The sequence below is a fragment of the Agelaius tricolor genome, unplaced genomic scaffold (assembly GCF_023055355.1).
Source record: "Agelaius tricolor isolate 1412-34295 unplaced genomic scaffold, bAgeTri1.0.p SCAF_9, whole genome shotgun sequence".
Taxonomy (NCBI): Eukaryota; Metazoa; Chordata; class Aves; order Passeriformes; family Icteridae; genus Agelaius; species Agelaius tricolor.
The window spans coordinates 37,387,398-37,407,497 of NW_027269269.1; the positions used below are offsets into that span (position 1 = coordinate 37,387,398).

At 36.6% G+C, this 20,100-nt stretch overlaps 1 protein-coding gene across 1 annotated transcript in view; it reads left to right on the forward strand.

Moving 5' to 3' along the window:
• The window catches only part of TMPRSS15 (transmembrane serine protease 15), a 52,808-nt gene that overhangs the window by 5,658 nt on the left and 27,050 nt on the right, over positions 1–20,100 (forward strand). Inside the window, 8 exon segments of the mRNA XM_071433929.1 lie at positions 1,032–1,168; positions 2,925–2,969; positions 5,791–5,898; positions 7,840–7,959; positions 14,371–14,479; positions 17,166–17,275; positions 18,146–18,283; positions 18,866–19,015. Of these exon segments, the coding sequence (XP_071290030.1) occupies positions 1,032–1,168; positions 2,925–2,969; positions 5,791–5,898; positions 7,840–7,959; positions 14,371–14,479; positions 17,166–17,275; positions 18,146–18,283; positions 18,866–19,015 (917 nt within the window).

Consider the following 20,100-nt stretch of genomic DNA (forward strand, 5'->3'; position numbering starts at 1 on the left):
TCTTGTTTTTAATACAACAGTAAGGATCTGTCTTAACTTCTGCATCTAATAACTTTGTCTCAGACATTACTTTCTTTTCATTTAAAAAGTGTTTACCCCTTCAGGCAATCTGCTTGGCATTTCACCCTTGAAACGCTGCTGCTGAGTCACAAGGAGAGCAATAAAAGCTTTTGTTTGCTCAGCATGGCCTAGAGGTTATCAGAAATATGCAAGAAAGGGAGCTTTTCTACATATTGCAAACCACAAACTATGCTCAGCAAAACGACAGGATTAATCACTCCTTACAAAGAGCACTACTGAGTCAGTTGCAAGTGGGTAGTTTAAGGGTAAAAAAGTTTACACCTGAATTTAGGTAAAGGAGAAAATGTTTATCTTTGGCAAGTGTCACACTTCAACATTACCTTACTCCAGCTACAAACAAAAAAACTTCATAATAGTGTCTAGAAAGGATGGAGAGAACAAACAGAAAACACTCTGGATAAAATTCATAGAAGTTAAATGCAGTTTAACCACAATTTCTAAATATCTCTGTTTTTAGCCATCATTGTTTCCTTGTGAGAATCCAGGCAATCACTGAGCAGATCTGCAAAAATGCAGAATCCACAGATTTGCTTTATAAAAATGGTCACTTTGTGTTATATTTTGCCATATTATACAATTTTCATAATACTTCCAGGTTCACCTTCAGTATTCTAGGGCTAAAACTAATAGACCTGTTGAACAACAGTAAAGCTATTTCTTTAGTTCAACTCCATTACAGCAATTGAAATGAATGTTGCCTTGTTGGGTTTTTTTTCTGATAGTGAGAGTAAGAGTAGATAAAGAAAAAACAAAGTTTCTCCAAGATTTAATCTGACCTCATGATTAAGAGATGTTTCTTTATGTCATCTTTGCCAGTCAATATTTAAAAATCAATCTGCCTTTGCCATTGGAACCAGAGTTAGAATGAGATATTGTCTAGATGATTTCACATAGCAGATTTTTTTCATCAGTTTGAATAACTAATTAATTTCTCTGTTTTGTATTGCTAGTGTGGTTGTGATCCTCACCCTTTATTTTACCCAGATGGTAACACTTGAGAAAATAAAAAATGAGCTGGTTTTGGGTGTCACTGCAAATAACCCTACCAAGACTTTGAAAATTGATGTGAACAGCATACAAATCACAGGTAATATTAGAAAGATTTTTTTTTGAGGTTTTTGTTTCTTTTTTTTTTTGGGGGGGGGGGGGGTTGTTTGTTTGTTTGTTTTTGGGGTTTTTGGTTGTTTTAATTCTAAAAATGCCTCAGAACTGCAGGTACCAGGAATTAGCTCCCAGACAGCAGTTGGATTGCTACTTTTTCTCTTAGGTGCCCTCCTCCCCCATTACATAACTTTCAGTAACAGCTTAAAGAAGAATTTACAACCTTTTCTACTAGAAAGTATGAGCCAGCACTGTGTACATTCCCTAGGGAGGGAGTAAAGGGCAAAGTAACGGTTTCCCAGTGAAAACCACTCAGTTCCACCTCTTATGAGGCATAATATTTGTAATTTTTAGCCCTCTAATTAAAGCAATTAAGACCCAACCATGTTGTTTCATAAGTAAATACAGTCACAATTTTATTCTGCTAAAGAATGAGAAAAGGGCTCAGAATTGCAGTGAGTAAAGACTCATTTACTGAAAAATATGTCCTGTAGAAAAACAAACTGCTTTGGGAGCAGTGCATCCAGGGAACATTCTCCATATTCTTGTAGAGCTTAGGCAAATGAAAGTGGTGAAGAAAGGAACAGGGCTTTGAGGATTTGTAGCTTTAAATTCTGTAAATATACAGATATTTTATGTAAGTACTAGAAAATATATCAAAGTCTAAGTGGAAACCCTTCAAGATCAATGGGGATCCTTTTCTCTTACCTGAATAAACCTTCAAAACAGCCCATCACTGAGGATGAGGTTAAAAAACAATCTTTGAATTCTTTGAAGCAGAAGTGGATAAGCTGACATTTGAAGACCTGCTGGAGTTACTATTAAGTAAAAACTGAGGAATGGCAATCTGCTGTGCCATGTCTCTTAATCTATACTAAAAGCTGCATTTTTTTCCTAAGTACTTCAAGTATTCAAAGGCTAAATTCAGAGTCTGGGCATATTTAGTTCTCTTTGCTGCTTGTTTATTGCAAATTACTGCACAACACTGTGGAAATTGATTGCTCATTATACTTCAGAAATGCCACCAAAAAAATAATTAAGAGCCTCTTAAAAGGTTCATCCACTGATGAACTTTGAAGTAGTCAAACTTTTACTGCTGTGGATCATTAAAATGCCTCTTTTCACATGAGAAATCACCTGTCCATTCTCCCAGGAGTGCTTCAATAAAATAATTGTAACTGATTAACAATCACAATCATACGAGGCACTTTTGAATCATGCATTTCAATATGTTCTGCTAGAGACAATATTCCTATTTCAGAGAGGGAGAGAGGTGTCACACAGGCATGACTTGCTTGAAGTGAGTTTTCACAGTGATTAAAAGTAACTTTCTTTCTTGTAAACTATGCCAGGTCAACTTTAACTCATTCATCTCTTCTAAATACTGTTCTCTAAGACACAGGGGCTCTGCAAATCTGTATAGAATAAAAAGCCTCGAGAGAGATTTCCCAGGTGAAAACATTCTATGTGCAATACAATCAATAGGGACTGAGGATTGAAAGGAACTGCAGTGGCTTTGAAACCTCATAACTCCAACTCATTTTTGGGATCTTTCTTCCTTGGAAGATCATGGAGTTTGAGAAAAGATTGGGAACAGGATGAGGCAAAAGGGGGGAAGAGGGAACTGACAGTGATTCAATGAGAAATAGCCACAGATGATTTCTTTTTATTCTTTATTTCCGTCATCTAAAACTAGACACTGTGCTATAAAAGAAGTTTATAATGAACTTGTTTTCTTCCAGTAGCTGCTGAAAATCCTACTACAACAACACCTTTAACCTCATCAGGTCAGTATCTTTCTCAAAGCAGGCACTAATTTCTGTTACCAATACAAGATGAAGGAAAACAAGAATTGCTGTTCAGCTCACATAACTTAGTAAGGCTTGCCTGGCTGCAGCTGGGGCTTGACTGCCAGGGTCCATTCAGTGATAATTAACTGCTTTCACCATTTCTGACTATTTGAGAAAGCAGTGAGTGCTCTGTAGTCTGTACAAAATCTGTAGGAGCTTAATTGGAGTATCAAACCAAAACTGAGTCTCCATTAACCAGCTGAGCTGCAAGCTGAAGATTTTGCAGATTTAGGGAGGTAGATCAGGCTGGGGAGTCCTGCTCTCATGTTGTGGTTATTGATTTACTAAGCAATGTTGACAGATTTTCCTTCCACTATCCCTAGAAGTTTTACAATGATAAGACACGAAGCAGACAAACTCAGTCTCAGAAACCTGCCAAAAGTCAGCAATCAAGATAAATAATACAGTAAGTGCTTTATAGCACTAGGTGCAGGTAGTAACACACAAACTGCATTCAAATTATCACACACAAACTCTCCAGGGCACAGGGTACCAGACCAGAAGCTAAATAACTGCCCCTATAAATATAGGAGACAAGTATTTATTGATATTCTAATTACAGCCATAGTAATGAAAGAGTTACTGTTAGTCTGGTTATGGGCCTACCAACGTGTATAGTCCAAAGTGTGCAAGTACTGTGTCTATTCCCAAAGATACAGTTTCAACTGCTAACATTCAGTTTTTTCCCTATCTGTCCCTTCCTCTGGTATGCTATCTTAATGCTCCCCTGGTCCTAAGTTCGATGTTGCTAATCTTCCTCAAGCAAAATTTGGAGACTGGGGGAGGTTCCTAAGCAAAGGGGAAGGGAGTTGGGAATTGTCAGCACCCAAGGTTGGAATGGCAACAATATTCCTGGTGTGAATTTCTTCTCCCTCGGCCTTGGGTCTGCTTGAGGTCATTTTTCTAGTTTTGTTAATATTGCCTGCTTCCTTGTTCTTTATGTTTCAGTCCAAAAGTCACAAAATACTTACATTTTACCATACCGGGTACATTTACACCTGCTGGATGCAGGGTTATGGCTCTGCTGTCCCTAAAAACATCCTTTGCCATCTCAACCTGTTACTTTAGTGAGGTTTTCTAGTAATTGTGCTTATATCACTGCTGCTTCTGTCATTCTCCTGTGTTTTCCTTTAGGGATTTTGCTGTAGAATTGTGCATGCACTTTTTGGAACATCTGTAGCAACCACAATTTTTTCAGCAGTTTTCAAGATGCAGCTCCCTGATAACTGTTTTCTTAGAACTGTTTGCTCCTGCATGCATCTATGTTTTAGGTCTTGGCATGTTTAATTCCTTCTAAATTGGTTATCCTGTAGTAAATGTATAGGCAGATATGTTGGTATAAATATATATATATGTGTGTATCTCTTTAAAAACCTCTGATAAAATGTGATAGAATAAATTAAGCTTTTTTTTCTCTGCAGTAGCTGTGAGAACAGTCCATCTATTCACTGCTCTTCTCTCTCTCTGCCAAAGAAACTGTGTCCCTAAATTTGCTGACACAGAATGTAACCAGTTCAGCTTAACAGTATTTGCTAAATAAGGATGTTTTGATCAAAAATTGGTGGGAAATCCTCCTGCAAGTTTGTGCACTAGGTCTGGGAGAGCAGGAATACCTAACAAAAGTAAGTTGGTGATGGCCAGTGGTGAGCAGCTTCTGCCCACAAAACTGATGGGTGACAAACTATAGAGAGAAATCCTTACAGCATCTTCCACTCTATTCCTTCAGGCCCCTCATCCTATAAACTGAGGTACAGGACCCAGTACCTGCAGTGACTTGGGGATTGTTTTCAGTCAAAGACATCATTATCCTACTCACATATTTGAGTCTTAATTTAGAAAGTAGAAATAGTAAACAGAGATACTAAAGAAGATACAGAGAGGAAAAGAAAAAAAGACTGTTTGGGAGCTGGAAATGCCCAGTGCATCCTCAATGAAGTGGAACTTCTGTTGGAGCAATCACAAATACACATTCCATTTTTCCAGAATGTTTTGCAGTTTACAATCACTCATACAAATCTGCTTATTTACCCAGGCATTCGTTCATGTGTAAATATGTACACCCACAATGTGTGTATATATATATATATGTATATGTATATATGTATATATATACACCTCTGTATGTAAATAGACAAACACTCGATAGGTTTGAGGCTCCTAATTGATTTGTAGAGCAATTTTATTTGTCAGAAAATGTACATTTACCTTCTAGTACTACTGCTGAAGTTGCCATCACTTTTCTTGTTTCAACAGATCCCACGAGTTTAATTACAAGTTCCCTGGCACCAACTTCAGGTGAGAATATTTACAGGGGAAGACAAGAAAAGAATTGCTCCTCTTTTAGTGGGGGGAAGGTGGAAGGAGGAAAGAAATCTTTTGAAATTATTGAAACACTTGGGTTTCACATAATTTTTTCTTATGTTTATTGTGACACTTGAGCTTCAGGACCAAGCCAGTCAAGCTGGCACTACCTGGAGGATGGGGAGCATTTTTTCTCTTTTTTTTTCTTTAATATCTGCAATAATGCAGCTAAAATAATAAAAGCAGATTGGCTGCTGCTTAATTCTGCCCAAGCAACTATAGAGGTGTTCCCAGAGAGCAAGAAGTAGAGTTCTAACCTTGGGTTATGTTTGTCCAGGTTCAGGACAACTCACCACAAGCAAACCCTCAACAACAGTGGGTGAGTAACTCTGTGTGTGTGGAGGGGACAAGAAGTAGAATTCTAGCTTTGGGTTGTGTTTGTCCAGGTTCAGGACAGCTGAGGGGTTCAGGAGCAGGGAGGGAGCAAGGAGTAGAGTTCTAACCTTGGGTTGTGTTTGTGCAGGTTCAGGACAACTCACCACAAGCAAACCCTCAACAACAGTGGGTGAGTAATTCTCTGTGTGTGTGGAGGAGCAGGGAGGTTTCACAGAGCAATCTGAGATTGCAAAATTGCACTGCTCATGTGCAGACTCTCCCCACAGCATTCAATCCTTGTATTCCATTCCTGAAAATTCAGGATATGCAGGTTTACCTTAGACCAAAGATCTAGTCCCTTCCAGGAGAAGGGACTTCTAAGACTGTACATGCTACAAAAATGCTGCATGTGTTATGCATGTTTGTTGCATACATTGACACTAATACTAGCTGCTTCCTTTTTTTTACAATTCATATTATTTCTTTGCTTTTATGAGGAAAATAAAATAAATAAGCAAGTGATAGCAAAGTATGACTTCCAATGGACAGAAAGCTGAAGATGTTTGAGTCTCTGAAAACATTCCCTGGCCTTCTTACATAGTGAAATATATATAATTTCTACAAGCAATCTAATGTGTTCAAGTCTTATTTGTTTACTGCCCTTATTAAATTGAATGTAACACTTAAAACACAATTTAGGGTAATTTGCCATTTAAAAGAGAAGTCATAATGTTTAAGCAGGAAAAGTTGATTTCTTTCAGTCCAGGAGGTGGCAGTGCTGTTTAGTTTTCTGAGTTGAATAAGCCCAGAATTGATCATGTTGTGTGTAAACAATGATTTCTTCCCTGATGGGCTTGTGCAAAATCTCTTCCTGGGTTATTGGTTGGAATTTTTGCTCTGGGTCTAGAATGCACAGTTTTGTCTCTGCTCGTCTGTGGAGATTCATTCACTGGCCCTGTGTCACCTCCAACACTTTACTGGAGTATGTTTGGTTCATTTTAATTTCCAGTTGGATGCAAAATGGTAAATCTTGTGGCTTTGTAACCTTTGCATTGCCAACACTGAGGGTTGTAAGGTTTTGTAAAGCACTTTGAAGTGCTACAATACATCCACACCAATGTCAGTCTGGGACACACAGTACAGTATCATACTTAATCTGATTATAGAACTAATAGCTCTATTTAAAAAAAAAAAAAACATGAAAAAGATGAAATTTTACAGATTACTATTTTTCCTTCTTGCATCAGAAATGTTGACCTTTTTCTGTAAGCATTTATTGGAGAAGAGACAAGGAACTGTGATTAAATTCTATAGAATTTAATGCAATTTTAACAATTTTCAAATCATTAGTTCTCCAAAGCTTTGTTTAGCTGCATGTTTCTGTTCACTTTAATAAGACCTACTTCAATTCTAAAGATATCTAAGACCAAAACCCTCTAAAGACTAAGAGAATTTTTTGCAGTAGATGAACATTTATGCTCTAGGAAAAGGCTATTAGCAAGATCTACAATTTGAAGGATCTGCCCATGTATTCTTCTAACAGAAATTTGCTCTTAACTTATACATGTAATTTGTAAATCTGAACAGAATATTTTTTCTGATAATTCTGGTGTTTAAGGATCTAAAGGCTCTTTTTTTTAGGATATGCTGGTTAAAAAATCAGATTTCTTAGCATGATGAGGTGCAACAGTATGATGTGTTAAAGCTGAAGAAATCAATTAAATTCTATTTACCTAAACTCAGAGATTATTCACGGTTATTTAAACCAAAGTACAGTTTTCTCACATTATTTGAACATAAGAAATTGGAAAATGTCATTCATTGTATTGCATAAAGTAGTTTATTTGTGTAAAGGGAAAAAAAAAGGAATTCACAAACATTTTTTTCCAGCCTTGCTTCAAGCTTGGTTTCAAAGCATATTTCACTTCTGAGAACTCTCTCCATTCTCTGCCAAATTTATCTTTTTAGTATGTGATATTTCATTCCAGGCTTCTAAAAATGCAGTTTTGTAAAACACAATAGAGTGGCTGATTTGATTTGTGGTAAAGCAACCAGAGGTAAAGTCAATTTTCCTTTGTAGTGAGACTGCATTACTGTTGTGCTGTTATTGCTCTCATCCTTATTATTCCAGCTGAGTGTTTGCCACCTGCTGAACTCTGTGCTGATGGTGCAACCTGCATTAGTGAAGAATTCTTTTGTGATGGAGTCTTGAACTGCCCAGATGGTTCAGATGAATCTGAAAAAAGATGTGGTAAGAATGTAAACTCCTGTAAATCAGTCTTTTTACACATGCTTAACACTGTCAGTAGTTTGTAAATAGTTTGTGGGCAATAAACTGCACAGTGAAGTCCAAATCAATTCTATTAAACATAACAATGAGTGATTTTTATAATATTTAGCTTGCAAGAAGAAACAATGTTCTGTAAAATTCTCACTAATGAAGCATATGCTTAATAAATAATGAAATATTAGAGTTTTTCTGTTTTAATATAAAGTTATACATTTGTTGCTTACTATAAAAATATTACTAACATAAATCCTATGTAAATTACAAAATAATATAAGAATTTAATATGAAAATTTGCATCAGTGATATGAAACAGTGTTCAGAGCAGATGACCTATACAGGTCCCATTCAACCTCAGGCCATCTCTGATTCTACAAAATTACAGACCTGAAACCCCATTGGAATTTAACAAAAAGAGCTTTTATCCTGCTGTGCCAGCCAGTTTGTTTGCTTTTGCATTATCTTTGAGTACTGTGTCCATTTCTGGGCCACTCACTACAAGAAGGACACTGAGGGACTGGAGAGGAAGGGCAAAAAAATAGCAGAATAATCCATGTGAGGAGCTCATGGATTATTATTGGAGGCCTCATCGTGGAGCAGAGGCAGCTCAGGGATCAGCTTCTCACTCTGTACAACTCCCTGACAGGAGGGAGGAGCCAGGGGCAGGTCGGGCTCTTCTCCCAGGTAACCGGTGACTGGACAAGAGGAAATGGCCTCAAGCTGTGCCAGGGACATTCAGGCTGGACATCAGGAAGAATTTCTTCACAGAAATGGTTGTCCAGCATTGGAATGAGCTGCCCAGGGAGGTGGTGGAGTCACCATCCTTGGAGGTGTTTGAGAAAGGACCGGACATGGTCTGGTAGACAAGGTGGTAATCCGGCAAAGGCTGAATTCAATGACCTTGGAGGTCTTTCCTAACCTAAATGATTCTACTCCATGATTCCATCTGGATTCCTGGTTTCCCCAAGAAACTGTTTGTACCAAGGAATTGACTGCAGTGCTTCTTACCCAACTGCTCTGTAGTTTTGTTGGGAGGCGTGTGGGTTAATGCTGCCTGCATTGCTCTCCACAGCCCCAGCTCTCAGTTGAAAGTCTGTCAAGTTGTCTCTCAAGTAGAGCATTGCAAATGTTTTAGGAGAAATGGGAGCAATTAACTCCCTGAGAGTTTTGTTTGCTTGTTTGTTTTTTGGGTTTGTTTTTATTTAATATAAAATTTGATGCTAGAAATCTGGAAAGTTTCTTTCCATTCTGCTGTGAGAAGAGGAAAACAGTGAGGGCATTCTGCTTCGAGCTTTCAGAAACATGTGAAATGCTGGGCTCTAAAAACAAACAAACAACTAAAAGACCAATTATGCTTTCAAAGAATCTGAAAGCTTGATCCTGAAGGCTTGTGACAGGCTGAACCTCTCTCTCAAAAGTGCAATTTACTTCAGAAAAAAAGAAAAGAGAATTCCAGATTCTCTGCCCATTATCTACATTTTTTTCTAACTGCAGTCAGCTCAGAAGGGAGACTTGGCTGAATATTTTGGGGAAATATCCATCAGAATACTTCAGTACTATATCCATTGAAGCACATCAAAATGTCTACTTATTATAAAAGCTGCATCTAGCTAGATCATAATAAATATTGGCTCTGAGCTGGTCCTTCTACAGCTGAGGAAATCAGAAGGTCCTAAGGTTCAGCTAGATCTTAGTTCCATGGAAAGCATTAAATAACATAACCCCAAGTAGTTATTGAGTCATTCATTTCTACCATCATAGGGGTTTTTTTTTTGAGACAGATATTATTCTGGGGATATTTGTTTGATTTAATGTTTTTTTTTTTTTTAATTTCAGGCATTGCTAAATAAGAAAAATGTAGACCTTATATTCATAAATTAATATTATAGATCTCATAAAATGAGCGCTTTTTACTTGGCCTGGGATGGAAAGGACCTTAAAGATCATCTCATTCCAACCCTCTGCCAGGTACAGGGACACCTTACACTAGACCAGGTTGCTCAGAGCCCCATCCAACCTGGCCTTGAACACTCCCAGGGATGGGACATCCATACAGTTTCTGAGCAACCTGTTCCAGAAGCTTTTCCTAATATCTGATCTAAACTTATTCTCTGTCACTTTGACTCCATTCCCCCTTGTCCTGTCACTCCAGGCCCTCGTAAATAGACTCTCTCCATCTCTATTGTAGGGTCCCTTCAGAGAAAGGACACAATTACGTCACCCCAAAAAAGGACACAATTATGTCACCCTTTTTTCTCCAAGTTGAACAATCCCAGTTCTTTCAGCCTTTCCTCAAAGCAGAAGAGCTCCATCCCTCTGATCAACTTGGTGGCCACCTCTGGACTCGCTCTAGCAGGCCACTTCCCTAACCAGGTCCAAATTTACAAGTTTCACTCACATTTTGTTGAAGATATTACATTCATACCTATTATATATGACAGAATTTAATTGATATTACATATTGGTAGGTACAGACAAAAATAAGCTCAAATACTTGAAGTCAAAGCTGTGTAGACATGACTCAGCTGTGCCTCAGAGGCCACACAGGGGTTTAAGTTATGAATTGTGCTTGAGTAGAGTTTTTCAGCTGAGGCATAGACTCTTATGCACATGGTTTTTGGATGTGGTTAGCACATCTCCCCAAATATAATTTGTGAATGTTTTCCCCTTTGTAACTGAGGATGTTATTCCTCATTTCAGCACGACTGAGCTAAAAATTTCAGGAATGTGCATACTTAATAAAAGTAGTAAATAAAATAAATAAGTACAAATAATGAAAGTAATAAAAGTATAAAATAAAAGTATAAAATAAATATTAATAAGAGTAAAAATAGTCAGTGACAGAAGGGAAAATGACTGTAGTTGCAGTTCAGAGAGCTGGATGATTTACCCCTGTTCATCTTCACTGAGGCCTGGTATTTCCAAACAATTTGGTCAGTTACCACTAGTGCAGCATTTTTGGCTCATAACCTTATAGAAGTACAGTTCTGGCTGGAGGACAAATTGTTGATCCATGTTTCTCATATTACATTGTCAGTCTTTCCTACCCAAAATCTCAGAGCTTCTCTAATTTTATCTATTTAAGTTTCCTAGCAGATTTTATAAAACCAGTGGAATGAGGGGCTGCAGAAGAAGCTGGATGCACCTTTGGGATAGCTGCCAATTTTTCCACACCTTTAATGTTTCACATTTGTCCCATTCCTAGAAACTTAATATGGTCACATGAAATCTAAAATTGTTTAGAAGTTCTTTAGAGTTTCACATTGAGATTTGTGACCAATTCATAAGTCGTTCTACAAGTGCTCCTGCATATAAAAAGGAGTTGCTGTCCTCTAAAAAACTTGGTTTGTTTTTCATCTGGATTGTTATTCCCTCTAGTATTTCTGATTTCATAGTGTCAATGGTTTAAAAATATAGGATTAAAATGTGAATTTTAGTCATCTCTTTCCTGCATTAGAGAGAATTCAGCAAAATCTCAGATTCTCAGAAGAGACTCAATCAACCGAACACCCTTTTTTTGCTCTGTTTTATTGATTAAAATTATCTTGAAAGGTTTCTTTCTGGCTCTGCAATGCAGTGCAGTAACAAAAGACTTCACACAAGTACAGCTAGCAATTTCAGTGAAAGGGTCTCTAGAGAAATGTGAAGTCTGAGCAGCAGCCACTAATAATGACTGGCATTGCTGTAAAGCAGCCACGTAGCACGTAGGGGTACAGAAAGGGAGACTGGAGGCTGATCCCAGGAGGGGTTTCTGCAGACTCTTTGCAGTTATTATGTGTCTAGACTATCATTTCTGTGATTACTCACCTCACAGCATCACTACAGCACTGAGAGAGATTAATCAGAAAGTAATGGACTGGCCTGTGGCAGAGAAAGATCCTGTCAAGTGAAATATGTGGGCTGGATTTGACCGGTTTGGGGAGCTTCTCCCTCAAATTCAAGGCTAACAAGATGAAGCCCTCATAATGTCCCATGTATGGAACAGAATTAAATAGAAGTGAATAGCAAGATACACATTGGGGAAAGAGTAAAGTGGCTCCTTCAAAGAATATCTCCTGTCCTTAAGAGATCAACTGCAGCTTTTCTTTGGGCTCCAGGATGAGGCAAAAATGTAATGACTTCCATGCCCATCCATCTTTGACCCCAGCTGCTTTCTCCCTGCAGGGAGGAAGCACTGGGAGGTTCTCTAGGGAAAAAGGACCAGTCCCTGCTGTCTTCCTGCTCATTCCTGACACACTAAGCACTGAATATTGCCAGGTCTACCTAAGGACCTGTTTGAATTTAGTCATTGTCTCTTAAGAGATAAGGAACAAATAAAAGAGAACAATAAGAAGAACAATCATAATAATAGGGGGCTGGAGCATCTTTCTTATTGAGGAAAGGCTGAGGCAGCTGGGGCTGTTCTGCCTTGAGAAGAGATGACTGAGAAGGGACCTCATCAGTGTCTGTCAGTGGCTGCAGGGAGGGGTCAGAGCAGGGACCAGGCTCTGCTCAGTGCTGCCCAGCAATGGGGCAAGGGGCAACGGGCAGGAATTGATGCACAGGAAATTTCACCTGAACATGGGGAAGTGCTTCCTTACTGTGCAGTGACCACACACTGGAATAGATCACACAGAGGGTGTGGAGTCTCCCTCACTGGAGATATTCCAGAACCATCTGGACACAATCCTCTGCCATGTGCTCTAGGTTGATCCTGCTTGAGCGGGGAGGTTGGACCCATTATGGTCCCTTCCCACCTGACCCGTTCTGTGATTCTAAGAGAAATGAATGAGCAAACACTTGTCATCAATTTTATTAAAAAGTTTTATCTTTTTTATTATTGTCCATGCTGTAAGATTCCTTTTAGATCAGGTTATGTCTTACTCGTTAACAGCACCACTTTTTTGTAATTTTCATTGATAACAAGCTGGGCGCTGATTTTCTCCTTCTCATTGACAAAGACAGGAAATATGTGAATTAAAGCGGAGAAAAAAAGTACTTCTATAGCAATACCCAGCTCTAATGCTAATATAGAATAATAACTATCATTCATGGACCTTTTCTCTCTATGTACTTAAAATCTTATGTGTTCTGCTTTTTCCTCTCAAAGATTGCAAAAGGGAATATGTTTCTATTTCAGCTCATGGATTAGGCATGTTGGCAAAGTTCATTCTGCACAGTCTTTATTTATGGTGTACGGCTGCATGAAACAAAGCTTGACTTTTATTTTGTGTTTGCTACAGTGATATGCAGAAAGAATTTTACACTTATAAAATGAACACACAAGGAGGCCCAATTTATCCTTTTATATATAATTTCCCAGAGGAGGACTATGCTCAATAAAATTCCCATTTAATTTTCAATATGTTTGGTTATTCATAATTTGGACAGTCATTATAGGTATGATTTCATTTCTGAAATTAATTAAAAGCTCTGTATAATTTCTGATCAGCTGCCTCAAATTGATGAACTTGTCCTTACCTCTCCAGATAATCATGTGTGGTACTGATTTTATCTTTATGTGAAACCACTATGATACTTTTTGAACAACTGAAGAGAAAACATTATTAGACAGATTCTAATAAAATGTTCAAGAGATGAAGCAAAACCTTCAGCAGTTTCTCAGTGTCTGCTGAAATAAAAATCTCTACATGAATTATCATTTACAATCTTGCTGAGGCTTAAAAATACTTTTTTCCCCTATTTTTAAAGTGAAGAATTTTCATAGAATAGAATACCAACACCAAGGGGAAAAAAAAAACTATTGAAAGCCCTTTGAAAAAATAGATGATGATAAGTGACATTTACCTCAGCTGAATGAATTCAATAGCTGGCAGGAAACTTGGGAGATCCACTTATCTCTTCGAGTACTCAGTAATATATAAGGCAAGGAACCAGGGAGCTTATAAAAGTAGAGATAACAATAGTCAACCATATCCCCTTTTGCTTTTCTTCCTGTGATATCAAATTTTCTCTGGTAGTACAAACACAGTTTTCTGATTTAAAGTAGTTGAAGATAAGAACTGGTAAGGCAAGATCCTGTTTCTTTATAAAAGTATGGAGTAAAATGAAAGTATTGGATTAGCTAAATCCAGTTGCTGTTTTTGAATTATTTGGATTGGTTTAGACTAGTTTGGATTAGTTGGATTGTGTCTAATTTAAAAACGAATTTTCTGTACTGCTTTTCTTCTCATATAGTACTCTGAGATCAAACAGTGATAAGAATTAGAAATGGGAATAAGTTGACAGTGTATTTTATTTTGTCTTCCTATTGCTGCTTACAAAGCAGTTCCAAGGTAATCCATGTAAATCAATATCCAGGGTCACCCACATTTTGGTTCTGATTCTGTTTTTCAAATGTCATTCTGACAAATGTTCTTCATTATATCGTTACAGCTGCAGTTTGTGATGGAAAATTCATGTTGACTGGCTCCTCTGGGTTTTTTCACTCTATGAATTATCCAAAGCCATATAATGAAAACATTGTTTGCAAATGGATAATAGTGTAAGCCATTTTCCAATAATTTTGTACCTAACATTTTTTTTTGGATTATGAGGTGATCTTGTTTCCTGTACAATAGTCTTAGGCCATTTGCTTTTATTCCCAAATACCCCAGCATAGAAAATATATACTATCATTTTCTCCTTTCTGTTTATGTGACTTTTCTTTAAAAAACCTTCATGCATGAGCTCCATAACTATATTGATAATTTTTCCACTTACAAAAATTCTTAGGTACAATTTTGAGAAATCTTGTGTCTTTTTACATCCAGAGGAACATAAGTGTAAGTTTAAAATAAATCACATAACTCAAAATAATTGCAAGATTTTTTTCCCCCAAAGGATTATATTAAATTATAGTCTTCAGATACTGGCTTTATATGATGTAATTCTTATTTAACAGAGTTTTCAAGAATTCCCTTGTCACTTAGGTGTAAAGGTTTTATATGTGAATTAAGAGTACCCGTGTACTTATGTAATTTAGAAATATATTTTAGAATTGCATAGTTAGCATTTTACATAATAACACCAAAAGCCTGTTAAGCCTTAGGAACAAGAAGTGGGATTTTTTTTTTTTATCAAGGATATATACCTACAGACAGGGACAACTGTTTGATTTTGACTCTCTAGGTCCAGTTCTTAGGACAGGGAGAAAAAAGCCACACTATATGATCAATCTCATCCAAAAGTACATATTGAAAAAAACTGGATGATCACAATTTAGACAGTCCTAAAAATCTTTCCTATGACTGCCAATTCAGAAGTTACTGCTTTGAAAGGCAGTTATTCTTATTATGGTTTCATAATAATGGCTGCTCTTTGATTCTGAGAAGTATTAATTTGGCAGAAGATTTCAAAGGAGATTAAGAAATTGCCTTTAAAATTCAAAAGGTTTGAGCTTCTCATTCCAAAGGCTCCTTTGAAAGTGTTAAGCTTTGATTTTGTTCAGAACTTTCATCTTTACCCTGAAATCCTGGTTTCCTTCTGTTTAGCACATTTTTTCCTTCTCATCCTCAGTGGTACTGTTCACCAGTAATTACTGACAACACCTGGCTTTAAAATACAGGTGTGTCCCAGGAAAAGAAAACATTTTTTTCCCTTCTGAATACATCTGCCTTGTTCCTCATTTCGTGGCATTGCAGAATTTGAGCCCAGTAAATAAACGTGACCCCAGTGCCCTCCCTCCTTTCACACTGTTGCTGTTGCTCCAAGTGCTGCTATAGCTGCAAGAAGCATTGTATTAGGTAGATATCTATACCAGGGATGTAGCTGGTAAAAACATCGTTTTGGAAAGAATAGTGAGCAATTGCAAATAATACGGTAGAGCTTCTGCAGATTTGTGTAATTACAGATTGAAAAACGACAAAAAACAAGCTTCTGAATTTATTTTCTACTTAAATGCTTTAAGAAATCAGGCAACTCTGAGAGTAAAGCCCTAAGAAATTCAAAGTGGAAGTCAAATTTTTTCTTTCTTTCAGAGTTGTTTCCATGAGGGAACTTTTGGGTTTTCCAATAACCTACATTTTTTATTATCCCTACAAAAATATGTTAAAAGGCACCCTATAATACATCCAAGATTGGATTTTTCTTGTGCCTAATTTTGTCTAGAAATATTTCCCCATTACCTTTAGGAAGAGCTTTTTTCATGCCCTTTAACTCTAAATGAAGATCCAATCTCCTCTCCTTAGAGAGCAATATGCTCAATATTTCCCTGAAAGTTTAGCTTCCTGAACCTTCCAACTATATGTTTTACTCTTTTCTAACCAAAGCCATTTCTTCTATCTGGAGAAATATAAAATTACAACAACAACAACAAATTTTAAAAAGCAAAATATCTAAGTATTTATTCCACACTTTTCTACTTATCATTACTGATAAGCACCAGCAGATTGCTGTTAAAAGCTTATTTTCATTGATGCTCTGAATTCTGAAAAAAAACCCCATTGTGGTAGCTAAGCTGGTAATGTTTTAGAATTTGGACCACCATATGTGTCTAGTGGAAAGGAAATGGGAGAACAAATTAAATATAGATTATTCATAAAGCATAACAGTATCAAAATAAGATCAAGAATTTTTACACTTTACTTCAAGTCACTTCTGTCATTAAACTTTGTGTGTGATGATTTGGATTTATAACAATTTCCCAAAGGGTGGTTTTGAGATCATCAAATCTGCACGTGCATCCTGGTTTTGTCATAAGAGACAGTGTTTGGGACTTTCAGGAGAGAGATTTTGATGTCTTGCTGTTCATATTGATATCTTGATACTGTTCCTCTGGGTTCAAGAAGTCTACCTGAGCAGTGAGATATCTTAGAGTAACATGTGTGAAAAATGTGATTACAATTCAATGAGATGCAGAGGGCAACAGAACCCAGCCAAAACCATCCAAAAAAACCCTTCTAGAACTGAAAATCACATTCTAGAGTTCAGAACATTCAGTTTCTGGAAAACACTTAACTCCAGTGTGTAAAGGTGTGCGCACACTGTTACAAAAGGTTTATGTCAAATTTCTTTGGCAATTTTACAAGCTGAAAGTTAGACAAATAGATCATCTTGATTAGTACTCTTGATTAAAATGATTTCATGTTGCTTCTGAACTTATCATTCAAGCACTCAATGACTTCAGTGAATTTACTGAAGTCAAATAACAGATTTTCAGTTTTGAGTTTATGTTTCTTTTGTTGCCTTAGAGTGCCTCAAGGGTTGTCCATTAAACTGAACTTCACTTCTTTTGAAACACAACCATATGCAGATGAGCTGAGTATTTTTGAAGGATTAGGACAAAACAAGGTTTTAAGAGGTAAGTTTATTTTTCAGCTAATAATACTAAAATCTGAGTGGTAAAATAAGCATTTTGAGGCATCAAAAGCTGCATGTGTATGTTTAAAAGGGAGACTGGATCTGAATAAAATTACCCTGTTAGACAATTAAACTCAATATACTTGTCTGCCTTTTAATTTGACCAGATAAAACCCTTATACATTATGAAATTTCTACTTGTTTTTTGAGATCTTATTTGAATGATCTTGATAACTTCATCAGCCTCATGGTCTTGTGGGGTCCATGTTTCATTGAAAATGTATTTTCAGAAGTTCCTGTAATATCACACACAGTAACAGAAAATGAAAGCATATAAACTAAACAGGTGGGAGAATTGCTACAAAACTTCCTGAAAATCTTTACAAGTATTTGTAAATACATTGTTTTTCCCAGATCTTGAAATACTGATGATACCTTGTCTCTCCATTCTACTCTGAAACCTGGGATTCTACCCATTTTTCATAAGACTCAGTCTATACAGCTGAATTCTATCAGAGATGAAAAACATATTCTGAGGACAGACAATAGGAAGATAAGTATATCAGAAAGATATATTATTATTTATCCTTATTTTTGGAAATAGGTAGAGAACGAGAATGAGGAATGGCAAAAGACTAGCTGATATCCATATTGGTGGATATGAGAGGTGGAATATGCAGAATATTTATATGTCAGCCAGACAGCTAAATGCTTCAAGAGTTTGAAGCTATTGTGGCAGGATCACAGTACAACAGGAAAAGTATTCCTTAAGACTCAATAAACTAAACCACTGTGGTTTTCTGACAACACTGGAAATTTTAATGTGCCTGTGATTATTTTCTCTCTGACTTTATGTTTTTTTTGTTTTCAGCTTCTCTGTCAGGGACCAATCTTGAAACAATTTACATTTTTTCTCATGAGGCTACAGCACAGTTTATGTCCGATTATTCAGAAAATTATAATGGCTTTAATGCAACATACACTGCATTTAATGCAAGTGAACTAAACAGTAAGTGTTCTCTCTATATGTGTGTGTGTGCATGTGTTTGGTTTCTTTGTTTCTTTTTTATCCCAAAATTTTGGTGAATCTACACTTTAAGTTTGAGAAAATGGCAGTGGGAAGGGAAGCAGCATTTTCTGGCCTCAGTCCAATAACTAGATCCACTTTGAATAAATTCATACTGATTTAAATATCAAATAAATTATTTCTCTAAGGCAATTCACATGTTTACAGGCCTGTATCTAGCAGTAGGGTGACCTCTTACAAAACTCATCTGTGTAAATAAAACTGTGTCTGCACCTCCATCAGATTCCTCTCAGCCAGTTGGTTCACTAAACAACATTATGAAACCATTGACCAAAATGTCTTCATAAAATAAAGCATTCAGAACAACATCTAGAAACAACATTCAGGAAAACACACTTATTTGAGTAATTTTGTTGCATTGCATAAAGAGGATATTAAGTTACTGTGGGCTGGTTTACAAGCATATTTAAAAATTGACATTATTCATCACTGCTCCCCATGTAATTCTAAGAAAAAACTTACCATCTCTGTCATCTTTTATTTACTAGAAGTTCTTATTCACAGATTATGAGAAAATCAATTGCACTTTTGAAGATGGCTTTTGTTTCTGGATACAAGATTTAGATGATGATTCAGACTGGGACAGAGTTCAGGGTCCTACCTTTCCCTTGATGAGTGGTCCTGATTTTGATCATACATTTGGCAACTTGTCAGGTAAGATCAAAAAAGTGGCTTGAAGATTAAAGGAAAAACTTGATTTAGCTTACGTCACTGCGTTATGGATTCTTCAGAGTGGTATTACTAAGATGTTGTATTATTCTGCCATAAAAATGGCAGGGCTACCAGATAAAATGTTTTCTCCTTCTGATTGTCATCTTGTGGAAACATACCAAAACTAAGAGGGAAAAAAAAAAAAACAGTAAAATTATTTAAGTGTGAGGTGCTAAAAAATTCAATGCTTTTATTACACCAAAATGCCTTATCTGAGAAAGGAATTTCTATTGGGCAAAAATGTTATAGGTCAAAAACCTTTATGTTTAACTTGAGGGGAAAAAAACATATAATTGCATGATTAGGCAAATCACTTCTGTTTCATCCCTCTCTACTGCTAACATCCTAATGGTTGTCACAAAATAATTTTGATTTAAATAAAGCTGACCTGCAGTTTACAGAGGGCATCTGTGTCCCTAGTTACTGCACAGCAAACACACCTACTGTGCCAAACACCCCACAAACACTCCAGTAACTGCTTCAGGTAAATAACTTAATTGGAAGAGTGGTCATATCAAAAGTGGAATTTATTTAAAGAGACAATGCAGATAGGAATTGAATTTTGAATGTATCATGAATCCTTATACCAGCATTAGACTCCTTATGGTTTTTTATGCTTCAACAATAAAGCCAAACAATCACTCTCTCAGCTGATTTGTCAGTCCAGCTAAAACCAGATAAAATACAAATTGGATTTTGCAATGTTTATATATATTCTATGCAAGACTTACATAAAATTTATTCAGTGAGTGGAAAAATTGCAAATTATTCTGAAAAAAGTTACTCCTGGGAAAAGAAAAATAGCATTCTGCACTTTATATAGATAGATAGAAATTATGCACCCCTCTCTAAGTAAATGCACATTTTCTAAACAATCTTCAGAACACTGTTTTATCCTCCCACTTGGCTCCTAGAATGCAAATCAGATGAAAGAATGTAAATATTTTTAACAAAACACTTGACAATGATTTCTCTCTCTCAAAAATATTAATCCATTTTAGGTGCTCTCAGTTTTCCTATGCCAAGTC